The 18,606-nt window shown below is 33.3% G+C and overlaps 1 protein-coding gene across 1 annotated transcript in view; it reads right to left on the bottom strand.

Moving 5' to 3' along the window:
- Positions 1-18,606, bottom strand: part of SOS2 (SOS Ras/Rho guanine nucleotide exchange factor 2) — an 80,485-nt gene that overhangs the window by 18,092 nt on the left and 43,787 nt on the right. Inside the window, exons 9-16 of the mRNA XM_045567644.1 lie at positions 17,369-17,496; positions 15,854-16,509; positions 15,051-15,132; positions 13,175-13,297; positions 8,141-8,244; positions 6,244-6,466; positions 3,263-3,382; positions 2,953-3,115 (exon numbers count right to left, since the gene is read on the bottom strand). Coding sequence (XP_045423600.1) covers positions 2,953-3,115; positions 3,263-3,382; positions 6,244-6,466; positions 8,141-8,244; positions 13,175-13,297; positions 15,051-15,132; positions 15,854-16,509; positions 17,369-17,496 — 1,599 coding nt within the window. The remainder of the gene's footprint in view (positions 1-2,952; positions 3,116-3,262; positions 3,383-6,243; positions 6,467-8,140; positions 8,245-13,174; positions 13,298-15,050; positions 15,133-15,853; positions 16,510-17,368; positions 17,497-18,606) is intronic.

Raw genomic sequence — 18,606 nt, 5'->3', positions numbered from 1 at the left:
TAAAACTTTTTATTAACTGAGTAAATAAATGGAGAGATTTATTGTTCTTGGCTGAAAAGACTTATTACCGTAAAAATGTCAGTTCTTCATTAATTGATTTACAGATCAAATGCAACTCCTATCAAAATCACATTTTTTAAAAAAATGAAGCTTAAATTGATTCTAGAATTTATATAGGAGAACAAAGGGCCAACAAACATCACTCATGAAAAAGAATAAGTTTGGTACGGATGTGCCCTACTCTTTATCAAGGACTATTATAAAGTTATGGTAATTTAAACATGTGGCACTGGCACAGGAATAATCAAATAGATCCAAGGAACAAAACAGAAAACCAGAAACAGGACCCTTAATTTATGATAAATTTCATTTATTAAATAGATTATTTGGTAACATTTGAGTGTTGACATCATTAATATATAAAAAGTTTGTACAAATCAGTAACATGAACACCCAAATAGAAAATACATAATACATACATTATCCTCCATTCTCCTCTAATCATAACCCACTGGAGAAAAAAAACAATGTTAAGAAAGGAGTATGTACCCTTCCACACTATTTTCAATACTTATACAATTACACTTAGAGGTGTAAAGTTTGTTCTGCTTTGTTATACTAAAATGGAATCATACTATAATCATTTTGAGCTTTCTTTTTGTTTTTCCCCTAAAATATCACAAATATTCTTCCAAGACAATACGCACAGATCCCATTTACTTTTTTTCTATAGCTGAATAATAATACACACTATAGGTGTAAGATAATGTATATAATCATTCTCCTCTTGATGAACATTAAGGTTGTTTCTAGTTTTTTGCTACTACAATTCTTTTTTTCCTTTCTTTGTTTTGAGACAGGGGCTTGCTCTATCGCCCAGGCTGGATTACAGTGGTGCCACCACCACTCACTGAGGCCTCAAACTCCTGGCTCAATGGATCCTCCTGTCTCAGCCTCCCAAGTAGCTGAGACTACAGGCATGTGCCACCATGTCCAGCTAATTTTTTATATTTTTTGTAGAGACAGGGTCTCCCTATGTTACTCAGGCTGGTCTTAAACTCCTGGCCTTAAGTGATCCTCCCACCTCAGCCTCCTAAAGTGCTAGAGGCACCGCATCTGGCCTTCTGCTACTACAATCAATGCTGCAATAACTCTATCTTTGTAAATATAACATTAGAGTCTGGCACTTTTACTTCTTTAGGATTCTGGTTCAAAGAATATGTGTATTTTTAATTTTTACATATATTGCTAGACTATAGAAAGATTATAAAACTTTACATTCTCAAAGGCAATATTTTTATGGCTGAGTTTTTAACTTGTTATGCTTCACTTTGAAAAAGACTTTCTAGGTACAAAAGCAAAGGAAGAACCCATAAATGAAAACACTGATTTATTTAACTAAATAAAAATTATAAAACTTCTGTATGTCAAAGTGTCACAAATTTTTTAAAATTAAAAAGCAGATAAAATAAAGACAAATAGAAACTAGAGAAAATATGAACAGTTTGACTAATTTTTAATATCTTTAATATATAAACAGTGTATATAAATCAATAAAACACAAGCACTCAAAAAGATAAGTAAGAGAAGACATGAACAAGATAAATCATAAAAAAGAAATAAAAGTGGCCAATAAATATGCTTTAAAATATTCAACCTCAGTAGTTATTTTTAAAAATACAATGAAAAAGGAGAACTTTTTCTTTGGCACATGAAATCTGCAAAGAAGTTTTTAATACAGTATATATTGCTCAAGGGTATTTGTCATATCTTGCTAGAAAACACCTTGGCAAAAGTGTCAAAAGTCTTTTGTAATTAATTACTCTGACCCAGGATTTCCACCTCTAGAAATTTATTCTAGGAAATAATCAAATTCTTATAAAGATTTCTACATATGAATGTTCCAAGATAAATTATTTATTATAGCAAAAAACAGAAATAATTTAATTGTCCCACAACTGAGTGATGGAATAAATTATGATTTATCCATGAAGAAACTATATAGCTGTTAAAAATCTTATTTTTGAAGATAAGCTATCTGAAGGAAGAAGATAGCAGGATAAAACAAAAAAAAAGAAAATGAAGATAAGCTAATAAAATAGGAAACTGTTTATGAGGAAAAGATGCATGCCATAAAAATCTATGCATAATATAATCTCAATTTTGTTATTAAAAATGTATATGAGCAGGGTGCAGTGGCTCACGCCTATAATCCCAGCATTTTGGGAGACCAAATTGGGAGGACAGCTTGAGGACAGAAGTTTGAGACCAACCTGGGTGACACAGCAAGAACCTATTTCTACAAAAAATAAGAAAAATTAGCTGGGTGTGGTGGTGCATGCCTGTAGTCCCAGCTACCCAGGAAACTGAAGTGGGAGGGAGGACTGCTTGAGCCCAGAAGTTTGAGGTTACAGTGAGCTATGATTGCAGCACTGCACTCCAGCCTGGGCAACAAGAGCAAGACCCTGTTTCTAAAAAATAAAAAAATAAAAATATATATGTATAAAATATGTATATACGTATCTATATACACACACATAAAATCTTTCTATACTTTCTGTACCTCCTGAATTTCTACATTAAACACATATTATCTTATAATCTAAAAAATAAAATAAATTTCAGTTTTAGAAAGGGTTCTTTTCCAGGTTATTCTTTTGTTGAATATACTAAAGGTGATTAATAAGTTATTTGTATATTTATATTAAAAATCCTTTGTCATTTACTTGAGACTATCCATGTATCATTGAAAAAATCCACTTGGAACTTCATTACATTTAGGTAAGTAGATTCATATATCAATATATTTCCTAATATTTTTATATCATTGTATGTAGGAGAAAAGATGAGTTTGCGAAGAATTTACTCAAAAAGACAGCTGGTAGAAGCAACCTCTTTTACATTAATTTTATCTTCCCCCAAAAGGATGAAATATTTAAGCCTAAAACTTACCTCAAAGGTATGGTCTAGTCTGTATACTGACACGGAATTTACTGCACTGACTATCTCCAATACACCATTGAAATTATTCAAATCTTGAAAAACTTGCAGAATTTCTATAATTCTACTCAGTACTGCCACCCGTTCTTCAAAATTTTCTGCTTCCACAATGCATCTAACAACAAAAAAATTTAATGGTTAAGAAAAGTTTCTTCACCTCACTGAAAATAACAACAAAAAAAACTTATAGCCAGAATTTTAGCTTAAATATGACTTAATATTGTGACTATTAAGTATTAACATAGAGTAAATAAAAACTTACTTTTCAAACCAGAGCGTGAGATTTGTGGTATGACGAATCATTTTTAATAAATTTGGAGAATTTATTTCTTTATCTTCTTTGGTCCACACACTCCCTACAAGTTCAGATGGTTGAACTTTCCTGTGGAATCAAAAATCAGTGCAACTTAACCTACAAAGGATTAGTATTAAAATTATTTAAAGATCTCCTAAAACTTAGTAAGAAAAAGACAATTAACCTGAAAGATAAGTGGACAAACATACAAACAAATAATTCACAGAGAAATAGAAACAAACAACCACAAACATAAAAAATAATTAATCTCTTACTCAGGGAAAAGAGCATAAAACCTCATTGCAATCCCATTTTACTCCTATCAGACTAACAAAAGTCTGGTCATACCAAATCGGTAAAAATATGACAAAAAAGGAACTCTCCAACCATCATATGGAAGTAAAAATTGATATATCCACTTTGTAAAAAATTTGACAATATCTCATAGTACTAAACATACACACACCAGATGACCCAGCCATTCTACTCCTAGGTATACACCCTATATAAACTCTTAACACAAAGTTACACAAACACATTTACAAGAATGTTCAGTGAAGCATTATTCGCAACAGTAAAAATTCCCAAACAATATACAGGCTTATCATCAAGAGATTGGATATATTGTGGAACATTCACATAATGGAATACTATACAGCAGCAAACTAGAACTATATTTATCAACTTGAAGAAATACTGAAAACAATTTAAATAAAAATGTTATAGAACGATACATATATACAGTTTAAAAATATATAAAACAATGCTATTACTGTCTATGAATATGTATGTATGTATACAAATTATAAAGATATACAGAGGAACAGTAAATACCAAATTCAGGGTAGTGGTTATTTCTCGGGAGAGAGAACGGTAATGAAATTGGGGAGAATTACATGAAGGATTTCAATTTTATCTGTAATATTTTTGTTGCTCATGAGCACTCATTATGTTATTGTCTATATTTTTTGAATGCCTAAAATATTTAATAAAAAATCAAAGAGAAGAGCAGATTAAATCATTCTATATGGTAAGTCATGACTACATAATTTAAAAAATTGACCAGTGGCATTGCCATCAGTGTGTTATAGACTTGGTTATTCACTTAAAAAAAAAAAAAGTAGGCCTGACAAGGTGGCTCACACCCAAAATCTTAGCACTTCAGGAGGCCTAGGTGGGAAAATTGCTTGAGGCCAGGAGTTCAAGACCAGCCTGGGCAAGAGTGAGACCATATCTCTACAAAACATAGGAAAATTATCTGGGCATGGTGGTTCACGCCTGTAGTCCCAGCTACTTGGGAGGCTGAGGTAGGAGGATTGTTTGAGCCCAGGAGTTTGAGGTTGCAGTGAGCTATGATGACACCACTGCACTCTAGTCCGGGCAACAGAGCAAGACCTGTCTCAAAAAAAAAAAGTTTTAATCAGTAGATTTGAGTACAAATGAGTACTTGCTAACAGTTTTTGAAATAAGTTTTCTTTACTGGCTCTATTATTTCACCAGAAATTTAGTTTACAAATAGCGTGTCAATGTTTTTTTCTATGTTGTAAAAGTAAGTCCACATGAAGCTAAGTGCTTTGTTTTTTTGTTCATTCACGTTACAGTCACTCTGTGAGGAAAAACTTAAGTCTGTACTATTTGTTTTGTTACCTCAAGTAACAAGTCCCTTCATTTCTACGTACCACAAATCCCACAATAGAAAAAAAACTATATATATGCTTGCTTTTCCCTGTGTAATCCCTATAAAAAATAAATTGGCTGCTAATCAGCATAACTTCTCAAGGGTATTTATATTTTAAAAGGGGGCTCCTACACTATTCACAATAACTAAGATAAGGAATCCTAATGTTCATCAACAGATAATGGATAATGCAGCATATATACACAATGGAATACTATTTGGCCGTAAAAAACAATGAAATTCTATCATTCACAGCAATATGAATAAGCCTAGAGGACACTATGTCAAGTGAAGTAAGTCAGGCACACACACAAAAAATATTGCATGTTCTTCATTTGTGGGAACTGAAAATATTTTTGAGCTCATGGAAGCAGACAGTAGAATTATGGGTATTAAAGGCTGCAAATGGTAGCGGGGAGGGGAAGATAGGGAGAGGCTGGTTAACAGGTACAAAACTACAGTTAGATAGGAGGAATGAGTTCTGATGTTCTGCAGCATTGCAGGGTGAATATGGTTAACTATAATTTATTACATATTTTCAAAAAGCTAACAGAGAGGATTTTGAATGTTCAAGGTGATGGATATGCTAACTACCCTGATTATCATTATCCATGGTACACACATATCAAAATATCACTCTGTATTCTATACATAAGTACAATTATTATATGTCAACTAAAAATAAAAGGGGGAAAAAAGAAACAAATAGCAGACACATCAAAAAATAAAAATAAAAGGGGGCTCCTAAATGCAGAAAAGTTTTTGATGGAATGATAGTGGTGGGGACATATTTTACGACAGAGAGCTGTTACCTGCAAGGTCTGTACTCTTCACAGGAGCCTGGGTTGTAAACGAAAGAAGAAAGCCTGTCTTACTCAATATTCTATTCATTTAGTGGCCAAGAGCCTAGCATCCATACTGATTGACTTCGATGAATGACCTTAGACTAAAGCAATCTGAGAAAGTATTAGTAGTAGGAGAGGGGCGATTGACTCGAAAGTAGTTGCTATTCTACTGCATTAGTCTTCTCTCTGCCATTCCTCTTGTGAGAGACTGCTAGTCCCTAGTCTAGGCCTAAACAGCAATATAAGACTTTACCTATAGGACAAACTGTAGTTAAAAACTATGCTATGGCTGTTCTTTCAAACCCCTGAATATAGATGAGGTGTTTTTAAGCACTCATGAATAATTTACAAAATGTTTTGAAAACAGATAGAAGTACGTTCAAGGTTCTTGCAAATAGAGCAGGAAATTAACATTAATTGTCTACCTGTAGAGATCAGATTCCAAAAGTGTTAGCTGACGCGCGATTTCTATTGGATGCAGTGTCATGAGATCAAATGTTTCAAACTGTCCTGGTCTGCTGATATGCCATTCAATTGGTGGAGGGGGACTTTCAAAGGTAATATTATGGCTTATTCCATTTGCCTGAGCTTGTTTCTTCCTCTTGATGATCTTAGCAATTGATTCTACCCATTTCTTCATAGCTTTCCCTGGAAAAAGAACAAATAAAAATGCCTTTTACTTCACAGCCATAACTACAAATCTTCATATAATCTTCAACCTTCTCTAGCTTCAACAATTATCAACTCATGGCCAATTTTTGTTTCATCTAACCCCACTCACGCACTCCCTTCACTGCCTAGATTATTCTGAAACAAATTTAAGACGTCATATCATTTCATTCATATTTAAGTATGTGTCTCTAAAAGATTCTTTAAAATAATAACCACAATACAATTATTACACACAAAAACTGATAACTTCTTAATACGCTGTATCTTCAAACATTTTGTTAGTGTTCAAATTGCTCTATCTCATAAATGTTTTCTTATAGTTGATTTGAAAAGGAATCTGAACAAGATCCACATACTGCATTTAGTCAATATGTCTCAAGTCTTCTTTAATCTATAGGTTACCCCTTTATGGTTCATTAATGATTGCAATTTGTTGAAGAAACTCAATCAATTGCCCTGTAGTGTTTTCCAAGCCTGTATTTTGCCAATGCCAACTCTGTGGTATCATTAGTCATGTTTCTCTGTCCCCTATATTTTCTGAAAACCAGAGACATAAAGATTTGGTCTAATTCAGGATCAACTTTTTGACATGAATACTTGCCAAGAATACTTCTAACAGGAGGCATATAATGTCCAGTTACCTCTCTTTTTGTGATGTTATGCATCTACTTATGATAATTCCCTAGATCTATTATTTTACTAGTAATGCAGAAATGATGAAATTCTACCAATCCCCTTCACAATGGCAATAGTTGAAATACTTCTATAAAGATAAACTTTACCTCATGAACTATCTGGTTATCCTGAGTTGTAACTTGTATAGAAAAGGACTTTAGACATTAACATAACCATTTACTTGATTTATTAATATTTTAATATGTGTGTGTATTTTAGAAGCTTCTTAGATGCCCATATAATCTAGTGTCCTCATTAAGAATGTAATTTAAAATTAATTTGGTATCATGAACAATTCAAGCACACATGATAAAAATGTATCTTAAAAATCTCAAAGGAGAAACAAAGGAAGGCCAGGCTCAGTGAGTGGTTCATGCCTATAAGCTCAACACTTTGGGAGGATAGGGCAGGAAGGAGGCTGTGGAAAGAGGACCACTCGAGGTCAGGAGCTTAAGAACAACCTGGGCAACACAGCGAAACCTAATCTCTACAAAAAATAAGAAAAGTCAGCCACCAGGCATGGTGGTGCTTGCCTATAGTCCCAGCTCCTCAGGAGGCTGAGGCATGAGGATTGCTTGAGCCCAGGAGTTTGAGGCTGCAGTGAGCTGTGATTGCACTACTGCACCCTGGCCTGGGTGACACAGCAAGACCCTGTCTCAAATAAAAAGAAAAAGAAAGTAGAAACAAAGGAATCATATTCTCTATCTTGAATAAAATTCCTCCTAAAGAACAAGTAGGACATAAAATAATCTAGCCTTGTTATGTCATTTATTTTTTTTTCTCTTAGAGATAGGCAGGGTTCCAAGATAACTGTAAACATGTTACCTCCTTAGAGTCTATAAAAACCATTCCAAATGTTATTTCAGCTTCTTAAAAATGAAAAATGGTTTAACTTCTTAATTAAAAGTCACACAAATCTGAAATATACTATACTCATGTGCAACAAAGATTCAATCAAACCTTTAAATAATATACCTCTTACACTTGAAATGAAGGATTCTAGTCTTTCAAGTAATTCCAAATCTCTTTCAAAGTCATAAAAATGGTGTTCAACCCAGTGCCGAAACACATTTAAGATCCTGATGAAATGGAAAGAAACAAACACATTTTAGTGAAAACTAAGCATTAAATTACACTCCTTTTATTTCTCTAATTCCATGGTGATAGCTTGATATACAAGGGCTAATACAATACTCAATAAATCTCTAATCTATATTTAATTAATATCTTAAGTACTTTAATAATATGAAGAGAGCAGGTCTTCAGACTGTGCATTATTTTTAAATTATACTTTTAAAATATTTATAAGCATAAAAATTGTGGTTTCTGTGCTTACCCATTTATATTAAGGAAAAGTCCCTTTTCTTCATTCATATGTAGAAAATTCATAATCTACAGTATAAAAGCTCTTTTTAAATTCTTAAATTAAAAAAGTATTTTTTAACCTAGGAGTATATTTAACTAAGGAGGTGAAGATCTCTAGAAGGAAAACTACAGAATACTGATGAAAGAAATCGTAGATGACATAAATGGAAAAACATCCCATGCTAATGGATCAGAATTAATATCCTTAAAATGACCATACTTCCAAAAGCAATTTACAGATTCAATGCAATCCCTATCAAAACACCAAGGTCATTTTCCACAGATTCAGGCAAAAACAATCCTAAAATTCATACAGAACCAAAAAAGAGCCCAAATAGCCAAAGCAATCCTAAACAAATAGAACAAAGCTGGAGACATCTCATTGCCTGACTTCAAATTACACTGCAAGGATATAGTAACCAAAACAGCATGGCACTGGTGTAAAAGTAGACATACAGATCAATGGAACAGCACAGAGAACCCAGAAATAAAGCCACATACTTACAACCGACTGATCTTTGACAAAGTCATCAATAATATACACTGGGGAAAGGATACCCTTTCCAACAAATGGTGTCAAGAAAATGCGATTGCCAATTGGACCACTATCTCTCACCACATACAAAAATCAACTCAAAATGGATTAAAGACTTGAATGTAAGACCTGAAACTACAAAAATATTAAAAAAAAAATAAACAAAAAAAAAACCCCTAAGGAAAATTATCCTGGACATTGGTGTAGGCAAAAAAATTCATGGCTAAGATCTCAAAAGTGCAGGCAACAAAAATAAAAATAGACAAATAGGACTTAATTTACATATTAACTGTCATGTGAGTTGTTTTTAACTCACACGAGTTTTGAGCTCGGGGCCTCATGAAGCATATGCAACTCACATCTCTTCACCTTGGGAGCCAAGAGAACTACTTTTAAAGTTGCATATAACTCATGCACAGAAAACAATAAAAAATAACAAATTCCTCACTGAATTAGAAAGGGTGGTTTTGTTCTCAAAGTTTTTATTCTATTTTCATAATGAAACACTGTGGCCCCAAGGCAAAAAAGTTTTTTTCTAATGTGGTAGTCAATGTGTTAAACTAAAAATCTTCTGCACAGCAAAAGAAATAATCAACAGAGTGAACAGACAAGCCACAGAATGGGAGAAAATACTTGCAAACTACATATCCGACAGGAGACTGATGTCTAGATTTTACAAGGAACTCAACTCAACCAAGAAATAAATTCCATTAAAAAGTAGGCTAAGGGCCAGGCATGGTGGCTCACATCTGTAATCCTAGCACTTTGGGAGGTTGAGGCGGGAGGATCGCTTGAGGTCAGGAGTTTGAGACCAGCATGAGCAAGAGTGAGACCCCCGTCTCTACTAAAAATAGAAAAATTAGCTGGGTGTGGTGGCCTGCACCTGTAATTCTAGCTACTCAGGAGGCTGAGGCAGGAGAATCTCTTGAGTTTGAGGTTGCTATGAGCTAGGCTGACACCATGGCACTCTAGCCCAGGTGACAGAGTGAGTCTCCATCTCAAAAAAGAAAAAAAAAAAAAAAACCCACAATGAAATACCACTATACACCCAGCAGTATGGCTAAGGTATAAAGACTGACATCATTAAATGTTGGTGAGGATATGAAACAGCTGGAACTCTCACACATTGATGGTGAAAATGTCTTTGGAAAAAGTTTTGGCACTTTCTTTTAAAAGTAAACATACACCTACCTACCTTATGACCCAACTGTTTTACTCTGAGTTACCTACCCAAGTAAAAAATATAAGACTTCATAATAAGATTTCTAAGATAAACAGTACTTTATTCATAATAATCAGAAACTGGAAAAAAAACCTAGGTATCCTTCAGTGGGAAAAATGAATAAACAAACTGTGGTATATTCATATAATAAAACACTAGTGCAGCAATAAAATAGAACAAATTATAATACTGCTACAAGCAATAATACAAATGACTCTCAAAAGCATGTTGAGTTAATGAAGTCAGACACAAAAGAATATATAAAAATCTATTTATATAAAATTCTAAAGCAGGCAAAACTTATCTATTCAGGGGAAAAAATCAGAATACTGCTTTTGGACAGTGGGAACAAAAATTTATTAGAAGGGGCATAGGAGAACTTTCTCGGGTATGGTAACATTCTATATCTTGAAAGGACTTTGGATTATACAGATACATATGTTTGTTAAAATTCAACAATTCTTCCTTTTCCTAGGCAGGAAAAAAAATTGAGTAAGAGTACACTTAAGATATATTTAATTATATGCACATGTTAAAACAAAAGAATAGTAAAGAAAAACTGAACTGTTAATGATATCCAAATTGAAGTATTTAAGGAGCAGTGTATTTCAAAATATGTCCAAAAATTAGATGATTAATGGGCTAATGGGTGAATGATAAATGAATAGATAGGTAAATAGATATGAATAGATGGATAGATATCTAGGTGGTGCATGTATGGGTGTTCATTGCAAAATTCTCTCAACTTTGCTATATGTTTAAAAATTTCATAATAAAATGTTGGAAAAATTACCGTCATGTATCTTGTTAGAAATCCTTCAATGTTCACAGAAAAGGTTTAACAATTTGGCCTCGATTTCAAGGTCATCTTCAACTATACTCCACTCCATACAATTAATTTCATCGACTATTACTTGCAATACAATGTCTATATTCCTCTCAGGTCAATTTCCTTACCTATTTCTCCTCTGCACATCATAGTCATTTCTGTTTTCTTGCCTTTGTTCATATTATTTCCCATTACCCTGAATACCTACAATCACCTTTCTGCCTATCTAAATCCTATACATCCTTTAGAGATAATCTCAGATTTTACCTCTTCCAAAAATGTCTTCCCTAATTACTCCTGCCTAATTTCAGCTATTCCTAAAATTTTATAGAGATATATTTTTCTAAGCCACTTAAACATTCAAAGTAAAATAATACATAACTGTTTCATGTCTCCCTTTTCCTCAATAAAATTACAATATCAAGGGCCCATAATATCATAACAGTCTATGTTATTTTTGTATTCACCATAGTTATGAGTACTGAACTAAGAACACAGAAAATGCTTAGAAATAAAAGAACTTACATGACTGAAAGTCTAAGTTTATATTTCTTCCCCTATATAGCAACCTCATAAATATATGTTTCATATTAAGGGATTTAATTTGAATGTAGATTAGTACATTCAAATCAGAGCTAGTAGAAAAAAATTAATTACTTCTTTATTGCTGATGGGTAAATAATCTCATTTTCTTAAACAAAGAATGACATGTTAAAAGTTTTGACTGAAAGACATATTAGCTGGGAGCACTATCATCCCTCTAAAACTACATTTATTTGTGGCAATTATCCTGGAAAATAAATAATTAATAAACTCAGTTCCAAGGTTAAAATTTATTGGTCAACAGTAATCAATGAAAAACATTTGGAAAGAAAAAAATATTTAGATCATATATAATTAATAAAATAACCTGGTTTCCAATGGGTAGATAATACTTTGGTTCTCACTTGGATTATAAAGAAGGCTAGTCAAAGAAGCTTCTAATTTTCAATGCTTAGTGGTATTAAAAAAAACCACATTGAGTAAAGAACTCAAGCATAGATTTAAATCCCATTCTGCCACTCCCTTTATATGATCTAGCTCAAATTACTCAATCTTAAGTTTCAATTTCCTTATATATAATGTAGTAATCATGTTGTAGAGATGAGATAAAAAAGTTAAAGCACTTAGGGTAATTAATGCATGGCACACAGTAAGTACTTAACAACTGGCAGCTGCTATAATCAAATACATTTTTAGAAATTACTGGCCAGGTGTGGTGGCTCACGCCTGTAATCCTAGCTCTCTGGGAGGCCGAGGTGGGTGGATATTTTGAGCTCAGGAGTTCGAGACCAGCCTGAGCAAGAGCGAGACCCCATCTCTACTAAAAAAAATAGAAAGAACTTAGCTGGACAAAAAATATATATATATATATAATTAGCCAGGCATGGTGGCACATGCCTGTAGTCCCAGCTACTTGGGAGGCTGAGGCAGAGGGATTGCTTGAGCCCAGGAGTTTGAGGTTGCTGTGAGCTAGGCTGATGCCACAGCACTCTAGCCCGGGCAACAGAGTAAGACTCTGTCTCAAAAAAAAAAAAAAAAGAAAGAAAGAAATTACTGTAATGATTTCTTAAATAAAGTAGCAAATGTCTATATATTTTGTGAGAGATAATTGGGAAAAGAGCTAGAAGTTCCACAAATAGTATAAACTGTAAAAAATCCCAAGATTATTAGATGATCACAATGGGACACGAAGGAAAAAAATGTGAAGAAAGGTTGACAGTAAGCAAGCCCATTTGAAATTTATAATTTTTACTTAACAACAATAAATAGGTATCCTGATTTCTAAGCATAATATGTCGCATGCCAGAGATACCCAATATAAACCAACAGTATATTTAAATAGTTAAATTTCTTCAGGGCATTTAAGAGTAGCTTCATAGAGAAAGAACTTTGGAAGTTTAACTGAACTGCTGTTTAACAGTAATATCTACATTTTAATTGAGAGCTGAGAACTTTTGTGTTAACTATGTATTAAAAATTGAATGACGTATAAAAAATATAATAGTTAGGCCAAACCTAAGTTGTACTGGTTGGACATATTCCTTGCGAAATCTTTTAAGGTCTGCACTGATGGGCTGCTCTCCTTTCTCTATTGCCAATTTGTCTGCTTCAGTGGGTTCTGGCTCTGGAATTTCAAATCTAAGAAGAAAAGCAAAAGGAGAGAAATCTGTGCATACATAAATTAAAAGTATTTAAAGTACAAGAGGAAGAATATTTTGACTGAGCAATCCTCTTTCCTACCACTTCAATGAAAGGTACAATTACTGTCTGTTAAACTTCCTTTAGGCTGAGGTTCCCAACCTCTGGGCGGAGGACCAGTACCAGTCTGTGGCCCCTTAGGAACTGGGCCACAGAGCTCTGCCTCCCCCAACCCCTGGGAAAAATTGTCTCCCATGAAACTGGTCCCTGGTGCCAAAAAGGCTGGGGACTGCTGAGTTATGCTTTAAATTTAGACGTGAGACTAGCAACAAAGAAGCAATCAAGGGTGAGTGGCAGGTGAGGGGGCAAAGCTTCATCTGTATTTGCAGCCGCTCCCCATCACTCTCATCACCACCTGAGCTGCACCCCGGCCCACCCCGCATCCATGGAAAAATTGTCTTTGATGAAACCAGTCCCCCAGTGCCAAAAAGATTGGAAACCACTGCCTTAAGGTATAACATGCTACCAAAAAAAATGCCTTTGGCTATACAGTGCTAAGGTTTTGTAGTCTTACTCTTATCAAAAAGTTTTATAACTAGCACTGATCAACACGAAAAGAGCTAAGAAAAGAATCCATAAAGAGTACAACCTCCTTAAAGAACATGACAGAAACGGTTTATCTAAATAATCTGTCCTTAATATTTATGTTATTAAAATTAGACAAATTAAATTTCCTTAAATAAATGAGTATAAATTCAAAGAGAAGGACAAAACTGAAATTTTAACAATATTTAAAGAATATACCTAAGTGGATAAGATAAAAATCAAAGTTAAAAAAAAAAAACCTAGACCAATCAGAGGAAATATAGCTAAAATATAAATCTAACAAGTGTATTTTCCTTATTTTGGATACAGAAATAGGAATAAATAGATCTTCATAGCACATTACACTGATTCAGTATGGTCAATTTAGTGTCACAGAACAACACAGTGATAAAATCAACATAAACTGTTAATAAGTTTTTAAATGTGAAACAAAAATCATTTAAAGGTGAAATAAAAATAGTCCAGATTCTATATTTTAAACTATAAAATGTCACTAAAATACTAAGAAAAAAAATTCAACCCAAAACTTATTTTCTAAAAATTAATTGTAATAAAGGAATTGTTAATTTTTTAGGTTTAATAATAATATGTGATTTTTAAAAATAAGAGTCCTTATCTTTTAGAGATACATAGAGAAATATTTACAGATGAAATATGTAGTCTGGGATCTACTTCAAAATAATCCTGGGGGTAGGGTGTTTAAATCTGTAGGGAAACAGATGAAACATGAGTTGATAATTACTGAAGCTGGATGATGGATAAATGGGTTTATCATTCTTCTATCCACTCTTGTATATGTTTTGAAATTTTTCATAACAAGTTTTAAAAGTGAAAATCAGAAAAGTCTCTTTTAAAGGAGGATCATTTTATTGACCAGAACAATTTTCATAAAAATGCTAAGTTTTTTTTAATCCTCTAAATTGGTCTTTCAGGTTATCATTTGAAGTACTGCTAAGAGATGAAAAGACCTCTATTATAAACAGGGATTTGGGGGAACACTTTATTTGAAGAGAACAGTAATACTGCCAAATAAATTATGTTCAATAACTACTCAAGTATGTATTACTTACTAGGTACTTCGCAAGATATAAAATAAACAGTTAACTTTTCACAAAATGTCAAAGTAAGTGAAACATATTTTTCTTACCGTTCAATCAGTAAGCTTAGCAATTCCTGTGGTTTACAAAACGAACGATATGTGGTAAGAAAAGTACGAACAAAATTGGGATCTGAAAAAGTAGAGCATAAAACAGGTTTCACGTTTACTTTACTCAGTTTAGTTAATTCAGAGTACCCTATTTTGGAGGCCTTCATTCCTTTTTCTTCTTTCTTTGGCTCCTCCCACTGTGGCTTTTCCAGCCAATCGTGGTTTTTTGGGTTTTTTTGTTTGTTTGTTTGTTTGTTTTTTTTGAGATGGGGTCTTGCTCTGTCACCCAGGCTAGGGTGTGGCGGCACAATCATAGTTCACTGCAGCCTCTGACTCCTGGGCTCAAGCAATCCTCCTGCCTCAGCCTCCCAAGTAGCTGGGATTATCGGCTCATGCCACCATACCCCACTAATTTTTTAAATTTTTCGTAGAGATGGCGTCTCCCTATGTTTTTCAGGCAAGTCTTGAACTCCTGGCCTCAAGCTATCCTTCCACCTTGGCCTCCCAGAGGGCTGGGATTAGAGATGTGAGCTACTGCACCCAGCCTGTGATATTTCTTGATAAATGAGGATTGTTTTCAATTCAAGATTCATGAATATGAAAATTTTATGAATATTTATTTACTAATTAGTTATTATTACATTTTTAGAAACATAAAGCTATTTATTCCTTTTGCTCATGAAGTATTTTTATATTTTGGAGGCAATACATTTTTTTTCCCAAGCCTCAAGTATTTTTGAACATACTTAAAAAGCTTTTGGATCCTAGGCCCTAGGTAAGGATTTAGAATGAGTTTCACATACCTGCATACATATGATATGTTAACCTTTCAATTAATTTCACCACAGTTCCTCCTTTAATAATGGGGATTCCACTTCGACTTTGCAAGTTGTCTTCAAAAACAATGTTTTCCTCAGAGTCTTTTACTACAAAACGATACACCTCTGGACTTGGTAATCTCAGCGGCTGCTCATTTTCTTCTTTCAGTAATACTGAATCTAGCATTCGATCTAGAGTACTACGATAATGAAGAGAAATAAGGGCTGCCATCCAATTGTTTTTCTCTTCAGCAGATTTAGCAGCAAATATTATGCTGTTTTCATCTTTGGATACTAATTCAAAAGCATGTTTGTACTCACAAGTATCTTCTTTATCACAGATTTGTATTTTCCTCATGACAAATTTTTCTTTTAATCTGTATTCTGCACTACTGTAACCTGGAAGTCGGGTCTGCCCATGATTAGGTTTACAACTGATCATTAAGCCATCAAAGAGAAAAATGTGCCGTTCATGTTTAGCACCAATTCTTGTCAATGGTCCTTCCATAATGAATTCATTACAACACTGTCCAATATCTTTGCCTTCCCATCCATCTATGTTTTTCTGAATTTCATTCATTTTTTTGATAGCCAGGTGCTTGCTTCTTAATTGACGATTATAAAAAGGGCAAACAGGATCCCTAAAAACAAAAATAGCAAGACAAATTTAGCCTATTCAATGGCTAGGCAACCCTAACTGCTTCAAGTATAAATTACCTCAAATTGAGTGACAAAAATATTAAGTAACCAAACACTAAAATTTTACTCACAGCATTTACTTTCTTCAAACTTTGCCACTACCCCCACAATACGCTGAAATAAGAATAAAAAAAAAAAAGAGAGGAAAAAAAAAAAAAAACTTTGGCACTAAATGAAACATGCCTCAATTTCATTATTACGAAAGAGAAGTACTATAGGCTCTATATTGTTTCTAATGCCTTAAGAACTAAAATTACAAAGAATCTTAAATATCTTTTACAGATTATATAAGAAATTATTAAATACAACTTTTTAAAAATTTATTAAGTATATTTTAACAATATGACAATGCTAATCTTAAGACTAAAAGACCAAAAGAAAAATGTGAAAAAAGGTATAACTTTCAAGAATGCAACTATCACTATAAATCATACTTTTTTTTTTTTTTTTTTTGAGACAGAGTCTTACTCTGTTGTCCTGGGCTCACGCAATCCTTCTGCCTCAGCCTCCTGAGTAGCTGGGACTACAGGCATGTGCCACCATGCCTGGCTCATTTTTTCTATATATTTTTAGTTGTCCAGCTAATTTCTTTCTATTTTCAGTAGGGACAGGGTCTCGCTCTTGCTCAGGCTGGTCTCGAACTCCTGAGCTCAAACGATCTTCCCGCCTCAGTCTCCCAGAGTGCTACGATTACAGGCGTGAGCCACTGCGCCCGGCCTAAATCATACTTCTTTAGAAAACCTGGCACCACATACAGTGAAATATGCAGAAGCATTCATATTTTCAACAGTTTGGAATTACCCAGGTCGACGTCTAGGTGAATACTGCCTGTAAATTCGGTCCATGCTACCTTGGAGATTCAGGAGAGCAGTAATAGCTTGGTTCAAACACTCTCTGTCTTCTTGCTCTTCACTACATGCTTTCAATTGCTAAGAAAAACCAAAAACAAAAATTAAAACTGCATTATTTGATTCTTCCCCTAACTTTCTAGTATTTAGAAAAAACAGCAACAAATACTATCAACTCTAAATAAATTTTAAATATACTTAATAAAAAAGCTTACAGTTTTATATAATTATGCATACTTCTGGACCTCTCAAGCCAACCCTCTTTCAACACATACAAATACAATACAGATATAAAGTACTGTTAGCATAACGATTAGTAAAAACAAAAAGTAACCGTGAAAACCATTTGGACATTTTCCTCATATATAAAGAGAGATCAAAACATCTTAAACATAAAACTTACAAGTCACTTTTATTCAACTATGAATAGAAAAAATAAGATACACTCCTATAAGTTATTTCATATTCTCTAATAATTAAGTTTTAGTAATTTCAAAAGCTTACAAATCTTTGTTAAGCAACATAATCAAGTACTAACTTTAACATTTCAATCTATCATAAACTTTTCTTCAAAGAGCACCTCACAAAGGATTCCACTGATATTTTTTACAACATAAAATTCAACCACTCTAGTAAATATCAAGAAACCATGAAACTTAATATCTATCTTACTAACTCTTAGAAATAAGATTTGTAAATTGATTTATTAATCCCCAAAATTCTGGTTTTATTTTATCTATCCAAAAATTTCTCTTATATCTCACTCTCAAAGAGGAAGAAAATTTACCTTATCATAAATAATTCAGATTGGATTGTGCTGCAATGTTTCAATATTTTTGACAGAAGAGTTCAAAGTGGAACATTATATAGATTACATAGATATAAATGTTTACTATGTAAGATTATATAGATATAAATATACATTTATGCAAGAATATGGGAATTTATGATCACCTTCAGAAAATTTTTAAAAACTTAAAACTGTTTTGGGTTCCTAAACTAACTTACTAGAAATTTTATGATAAATTAAAATTTTCCTTATGTTTCAAGAACAATCTCAAAAGCATTCAGCAATGATTCCCTTTCCTCAGCAAGGAAATGACTGGATATTGTTTGAGTACTTGGTCCATTACCTTTCATTTACATGTTCTAAAAATTATTCTTTATATGGAACACAGAGCCATCTGATTT

This window comes from Lemur catta, chromosome 1, assembly GCF_020740605.2.
Source record: "Lemur catta isolate mLemCat1 chromosome 1, mLemCat1.pri, whole genome shotgun sequence".
NCBI lineage: Eukaryota > Metazoa > Chordata > Mammalia > Primates > Lemuridae > Lemur > Lemur catta.
The sequence above is the reverse complement of the archived record's forward strand: the minus strand, read 5'-3'. Positions and strand labels throughout refer to the sequence as shown.